The sequence below is a fragment of the Pteropus vampyrus genome, unplaced genomic scaffold (genome assembly GCF_000151845.1).
Source record: "Pteropus vampyrus isolate Shadow unplaced genomic scaffold, Pvam_2.0 Scaffold16, whole genome shotgun sequence".
Lineage (NCBI taxonomy): Eukaryota > Metazoa > Chordata > Mammalia > Chiroptera > Pteropodidae > Pteropus > Pteropus vampyrus.
The window spans coordinates 1,827,273-1,835,148 of NW_011888797.1; the positions used below are offsets into that span (position 1 = coordinate 1,827,273).

Below are 7,876 nucleotides of genomic sequence, written 5' to 3' on the forward strand. Positions count from 1 at the left end.
GTTAACTACTAAACAAAACACATGCAAAGTTATCAAAAATGTCATTTTAGAACAATAAGAAGTGATTAGGAGTCTCTTTTCCTTTTTTCAAATGGCAAGTGTGTAAAGATATATCCTAGATCATTAAAATGAGGACAAGACTACAGCAGATGCAGATGATCTACTCTTCTTTAGCTAGAAAGAGGGAAGATGAAAGGGTAAGCAGCATGCCCGAGAGTCCCTCAGCTCAGATCAAAATTCATATCTATGCCCTTCTATAGACACTGCTTTGTAAGCAATTGTGTCATGCTTTGCCTTCTGTAAGTACATTCGTGTTTGTTGTCTTGATTTTCGTTTCTCACAACAAGACCTGTAGATATAGATTAAGCTTTCTTTATTCTACCTAGAGCATAGGAGGCTAAAGCCCTGGAGAGGACAAGCTACTTCCGAAGGTCACACTGTTAGGTAGTCGCTGAGCCGGGACTCAGACCTGACTTCCTTCTGAGTCCAGAGAGATGTCCATCATACCATATTGCCACCCTTGTCTGAAATTCAATGTAGATTTCACCTATCCCCTATCAACAGGACTAGGATTAAAATGTGGGCTTTATTTCGTTGTTGTTTGTTGTTGTTATTTTGGCCAGTTTCAGATAGGGTTCATGCTCAAGCTTTTAGAGCATGTCACTCATAGCCCAAAATGGAGTTTTTGTAAAACAGAATAATGCTTCTATGAAGAAAGAAATCTGTAAGTCAGTGGAGGCCATCCAGAGACCTAGCTTTAAGATCCAGTGTTTGATAACTAAGTAGGCTCAGCTCTCTACTCCGATATATCGAGTCACCTAATGAAAGTCACAAAACTTTCTGGAGTCTCAGATTTCCATCATTTTATGGGGAAAGAAGGCATGCTGTGTTCTTCTCTAACACCGTGAACTCTTCAGAGAAAGATGCTTCAGTTCGGTCTATATTTATATGTAATTAATAAGAGGTTATGCACCTATCACAAAGTTGGCTTATTCAGCAACAAGTAACTACCTGCAATTATGCTAAGTAGCTGCAGAAACCATGGTGAGCAAAAACAGGTACCACCCCCGCCCTGATGGAGCTCACCTTCTAAGCCAAGGAGACCAGCAGTAATCAGGCTGACAAGTTGTTACAAATTATAGGTAGGTACTGAAAAGAGAGTATAGTTACCATAAAACAAACAAAAAACCTGAGGAGTCATGAAAAGCTTTAATTTTGAAGTGGTTCTTGAGCTGACATGTGAAGGATGAGCAGGTGTTAACCAGGCCATGTGTGTATTGGGTAGGGGAATAGGTGAGTTGGCATTTTAGGCAAAGGAAATAGTCTTGAAGAATAAAGGTACTTAGCCCATTTGAAACAATGAGAGAAAGTCTGGAACCCCCCAAGGGCAGGGAAAGTGGCACACAGTGAGGCTGTGAAGCGTCTTACAGGTCACTAAGGGCTTTGCTTTTATCCAGAGAGTGAAAGGAAACCAATAACTAGTTCTAAACAGAAGAGGGACATTGTAAGATTTCCATAGTAAATATCTGCTTATCTGCTCAATCGAATATTCTGCTTAATAAATGTTACCCTGTAGCTTTCAAGTGCTATTCTTTGAATAACAAAGAAAATACAAATAGACAAGAGAAAATACGAAGTGTGTGCATTTTGTTGCGGTTTGTTGAGTCAGTGCCATCGTTGCTTTATTTTCTTCTGTCCTCAGAAGATTTTCCAGGTGCCGGGAACCCTCTGCCTGCAACATTCCACCATGGTACTCACTGGGTCTCCTCTTTCTTCCTGCCAGATCTGCGTGGTGATCGCCGCTGTGTTCGGGATCGTCATTTATCGGGTGGTGACTGTCAGCACTTTTGCTGCCTTCAAGTGGGCATTGATCAGAAATAACTCTCAGGTTGCAACCACAGGGACTGCCGTGTGCATCAACTTCTGTATCATCATGTTGCTGAATGTGGTAAGTGAGCTGCAAGGTAACTGATCAAATGCATAAAATATATGCGCTGCACGTGATAGTTTTCTTCTGTTGCTTCAGGGACCTGGTCTTACAGAGTGCATCTGAGATGCACTCAGATCTGGGGATCAGAAGGCTTGAGTCAAATCTAGGCTCCCATATTTTCTGCAGTGTTTGGTTTGGCAAGGTATTCTCTCTGAATCTTAGTTGCCTTATTCAATAAGATAATACTGTATACCCTTTGAGGAAATTTAGAGAAAGAATGTACTTTAAAAGCCCAGCTCAGAATCTGTGACATAGTTCAACAGTGTTGGTTCTCCCTTCCTTTGTTTCTGAATGATGTGAAGGTCGCCAGTGTCCAAAGCAGCCTTTGAGATAACCCTGCAGGGGACACATCAGGGCGATATGTGTTGCTTGTCTTGATTTCAGGCTTTTTTCAGTTGTGTATTTCAGTCTAGATGTCTCCCTTGAACCCCAAACTGCCTAATGGATCATCCTCACCTTACACATTCAAACCCAGACTCTCCGTCGTCCTTCCGGAATCAGCTCCTCCCTCAGCCTCCATGTGGCGGTTACTCAGGCTGAAAACCTTGGCAATATCCGTGTCGCCTCTGTTTCTCTCACCATCAAAATGTTTCCACAGTTTGAAAGCCCTTCACGCATCCCCAGCTCCCACCTGGGTTGTGGCAATGCCCTCCGAACTGGGCTCCCAGCCACCACGTGTGTTCCTCTCCATCTAGTCTCCTCACAACAGCCAGAGTGAGCTTCTTACACAGACGTTAACTCATGTCACTGCCCTGTTCACAATTTCCAGTGGCTTTCCTCTCGCTCAGAATGAAAGTTCACGTTTTCACATGGCCTCTGGGGCTCTCCCTCATCTGGCCCCTGTGACATCTCTGACCTCGTCTCCTCCCTGCTCCTCAACCACTGGGATGTCCAGGCAGGCTCTCACCCTAGTCTTTCCGCTTGCTCTTCTCTCTGCCTGGAATATTCTTCCCCACTGGGTCTGCATAGCTTGCTCCCTCACCTCCTTCAGGTCTTTGTTCAATTTTTTTTTTAATTAATTTTTATTATGGTGACATTGGTTAACAAAATCCAGTAAGTTTCAGGTCAACTGTTACTCTCCTAATGGCTTCCCCGGTCACTCAATTTAAAATTGCAGCTGACTCCTGCAATCTGACTATATCGTCCTTGCCTGCTTTATTTTTCTCTATGGCACTTATCACCACCTCATATGCTATGTTTTAAATTTTATTTTGTTCATTATCTGTCTTCTCTGTTGGGATTTAGGCCTATGAGGGCAGAAACTTTTGTCTATATATTTTTTGCTGTTATTGTTTCCGTGTGTCTGGAACAGGGCCTGGCACATAGTAGGCTTTCAGTACATTGTGATTATTTGCAGAATGAAAGGTAATAGCTGACATTGTTAGACTTGAGGTCAACCTACATATAAAAATACTGACATTAGAAATTTGTAGTAGGGAATAAATTAGATAATGTATGCGGAGTGCCACGTACAGCGTTAAGCCTGGAGAATTCATTATACTGCATCATAAATCTGGGCTATACTGCTGAAATGTTGTCATCATTAGTAAAGGGCTTCCCAAAGGCCAAATAATTTAATACTGTTATCAACACAGTCTTATCTACTCAGATTGCTATTTCTAGCTCTTTAAACAATCCTAAAGTCTATAACCAATCAACTCTGATTCTTAAGAGCATTCAACCTACCCGGTAATAAAGAAGTTTATGATTCTTAGGTGAACTATTAATCAGCGAGCTAATGAAATATAGATAATTTCTTCTTACTATTAATAAAACACACAGGAATTTATTACCTTAGGGGAAAAAAAAGCTTTAAAATCCAGAAGTTATAAAAATGAAAAAAGAGCAGTGGCTGATCATTTTGACATGATGATCGTGTAACTGCTTGGTCAAGTGGAGGCTGAAAGTGGGTGTGTGGCACCCCCTGACCCTCCTCGCTACTCGGCTAGTCTCAAAGTGGACTGTGGAATTCATTGTGAAGGGCAGTGATCACAGTGAAATTAACCAAACAGCCAGAGCATTGAAAGAGTCTGCATCCTGGTAGGATGAGATGAATTAAAGCTTACTGTATTTTTTTTTAATAATAACTTTCCTCTAAAGTCTGATTAAAATTTAATTTATACATCTTAAATAATTTCTGTGTACATGCAGTGAGTCTATAAATATATGTTTGCTCATATGTTTCGAGCAGGTGCCAGTGTTTGTCAGAGTAATCCTTCATTTAGCTGGAAATCACTTATTCAGCAATCTCTACTTCATAAGACACAGCTTAGAAAAGAAACAATAAACTAAAAATGAAGAAGGAAGCATAAGGAGTGGGACATATATATGGTTCTGGACATTACAAAGCACATACCATGTGCTGGGCACTAGGCTAGTAGGCATTTCATATGTTTTATCTACCAAGGGGTTTCAGAGTCACCAAAATGGATGATGCAGAGTCCATACACTAAAGCTAACATTTGTTATTCCTGTGAATGACCTTAAGGTATATTTTTATTTATTTTAGATACAGTGTGAATACCTTTGGTGTTCTGATTTCTCAGCCAACATCAAACTAGGAAGACAGAAGGTTACTAAAGCAAGAATACAGACAAGAAAGGACAAGCCATAGCAAGGGGAAGGAAAGTAAATAAAAAATATACAGAGGAATTCTCAAAACAGTGTCATTCAGGACCCTTTTGCGCAGGAACCATTTGCCTTATTCTCCTTGGCCATCTCTGATGACATCCCCAGCTCAGCGCACAGATTTACAGCCCTGTCTTATGCCCTGAAGCTCTGCAATTTCCATTGTGAAGGCAACCAAGTGTGTAATATAGTTTGAAAAGACTCATCAGAATATCTAAAAAAGCAAATATCACATAAAGGACAGATGACAGACTAACGACTGTAACGTAGCTTTGATCAGTTTACTACTAAACTACTGATTTCTTAAGTTACTCAGTTTTCATGACTCAATAATATGGTTTTTTATAGCTATATGAAGTGTTTTCAACTACTAAAAATTTCAGCCATACTAATTTTGCAAAAATTATTATTTACATTAATCATTAATACTTTTCCATTAATTGAATACAAAAATTTTGAGAGTAGATTGGTTTTTAATTTACATTCATTAAGGCCTCTAACTTTTAAATAATACTGTTATAGATCACATACCTTTTTCTTTTTGCTAGATATGTCCAACGCTGACTAAAGAAGCAGGCCTATAAGAGATGCCTATTTTTAGATTTGATGATATGTATTTACTCTTACTTAATGTGTACTTTAAAATAAAATTCACATTTTACAAAAGTGTTTCGGATCCTAACAAAATATTATGCCTCTTAATGACTGGTTAAGGAGCACTTACTAGTTTTCATTTTATTTCTTTTCCTAAAAAAGTAAATATTTCAAAGATGAAGTGAATAGGATGGGTTTTCTTGCTCCTAGTCATGCTGCTTCAATTCCATTCTGTTTCACTAGCAACCAAAGAACATCTAAATATTGCAAGCTAAAAATGCCAACAGAGGACATATCCCAGGAGGAGACTAAAAGTTATTACTGTTCTATTCATTCAGCCATACCAATTGAATCAGATGTTTCATTATACCGTAAATAGTGAAAACCACAATGTCTTGTTCGAAAAAGAAGTAAACCACAAAATATGACTTGCATCAGACAATCTCAGATACATTGATCGGGAGAACAAAATCAAATTAGTAATACTCTAATTAGAAGCTTCTTTTAAAAATACACTTAAGATCACAAAGCTTTCTGCCAGTTACAGATTTTAACATTTGCAATTTGTAGCATCGGTATGGAAACTTAGATTTTTCCACTGCTCTTATCAGAAACACCCATGGTTTTTTATCTCAACTGCCTACTGAGACATCAGACTCCAGAAACCACTCATCTGAACATCTGTTGCTGACCTTTAGTCTCTCTGTTTATGTGACCTTTCCTGCTTCATGCCACTCACAGCCTCCCTGTCTCTCTGTATCTTCAATGTATGTATAAAGTTTTCACAGATGCCACAGATCCCTACTTTGTCCTCATGCACTTATTTTTCAAAAGGTTAATATTAATCATATTTCAACTCCTGTGCTGTTCCTTTTATAAATTCCATTTTTTCAGTGTCCAATCCAAAATAACGTTAGCACGTCACCAGCTCCCAAGACTTTTGAGACAAGTGTGCAAAGTGAGGCAGTTTGATAAACATATGTCAACTTAAAAGCTATCAAGGATACACTGCATAATCAAAAACTGTATTTTTCAGAAAAGTTGACTCAACAGTCAAATATAATTTTCCTTGATAATTACAGAATTAAATAACTTTAATGACATAGTATGATTGTAATATAAAATAGATTCGATTAAAACATGTCTTAATCTGTTGTTTACCAATATTTTATTTTTAAGATAAAATTAAAATGTGTGACTAATCTATACCACAGGATTCTTTATTAAAAATTCTACCAATCTCTTTTAACATTGGACTCTAGAGTTGGAGATTTTATGCACAAAATTTGATTCTGTGGCCTTATTAATATATCTTGCATAGCAAACCATAGTCATTGATGAAAGTTTAGAGCTATAAAATGTGAGTATTTTGCCTGTTTCTGTAGTTAGCAGAAACCTTAGAAAAGAGAATTCAAAAGTTAGGAAGGACCTTAAGATCGATGAGTCCAATACCTACTCTCATGTAAGGAAAATGGAGGCCTGAAGAAGAGATGAGGTAGTGTGCCCAAGCCCCACAGCTTGCTGCTGGTCAAGTTATAATTCCAGTCGGGGAAATTTTATTATTTTGTTGTTGATTTTTCTTTTTTTTCTTTTTTTTAAAATAATGGTGACATTGGTTAACAAAATCCAGTAAGTTTCAGGTGTACAATTCAACAGTAAGGCATATATATTGCATTGTGTGTTCACTGCCAATGTTAGGTTTCTTTCTATCACCACGTATTTGACCCCTTTTATCCAACCTACCTCTCCCTTTGCCCCTCCCTTCTGGTAACCATTAGTCTATTGTCCATGTTTATCAGTCTCTGTCACTTTTAGGTTTATATCCCACATATAAGTGATATCATGTGATTTTCAACTTTTTCTGTCTGGCTTTTCTTAGCATGATTATCTTAAGGTCCATTCACATTGTCACAAATGGCAATATTTCATCTCTTCTTATGGTTGAGTAATTTTCCATTGTATATATGTACCACAGCTTCTTGATCCAGTCATCTATCGTAGGACACTTCGGTTGTTTCATGGCCACCATGAATAATGCTGCTATGAGCATGAGTGTGCAAATATCTTTTTGGATATATGTTTTCAAGTCTTTAGGGTAAATACCCAGTAGAGGGATTGCTGGATCATATGGTAGATCAATTCTTTGTTTTTTGAGGAACCTCCGTACTGTTTTCCATAGTGGCTGTACCAATTTGCAATCCCACCAGCAGTATATGAGGGTTCCTTTTTCTCCGCATCCTCTCCAACATTTGTTATTACTAGTCTTGCTGATTATAGCTATTCTACCAGGTGTGAGGTGGTATCTCATTGTGGTTTTGATTTGCATTCCCCTAATAGCTAGCGATGTCGAGCATCTTTTCATATGTTTTTTGGCCATTTGTATGTCTTCTTGGGAGAAGTGTCTGTTCAGGTCTTCTGCTCATTTTATATTGGATTTTTTTTTTAATGTTATAGAGTTGTATGAGTTCTTTGTATATTCTGGATATTAGGCCCTTATCGGAGGTGTTGCTTGCAAATATATTTTCCCTTTCGGATGGTTGTCTCTTTGCCTTGTTGATGTTTTTTTTTTTTTTTTTTGCTGTGCAGAAGCTTTTTAATTTGATGTAGTCCCATTCATTTATTTTAGTTTTGACTTCCCTTGCCTTTGAGGTCAAATTTATAAAA

At 38.1% G+C, this 7,876-nt stretch overlaps 1 protein-coding gene across 1 annotated transcript in view; it reads left to right on the plus strand.

The window, feature by feature from the left end:
- Window positions 1-7,876, plus strand: part of ANO4 (anoctamin 4) — a 348,268-nt gene that overhangs the window by 298,550 nt on the left and 41,842 nt on the right. Inside the window, exon 18 of the mRNA XM_023527448.1 lies at window positions 1,784-1,964. Within this exon, the coding sequence (XP_023383216.1) occupies window positions 1,784-1,964 (181 nt within the window). The remainder of the gene's footprint in view (window positions 1-1,783; window positions 1,965-7,876) is intronic.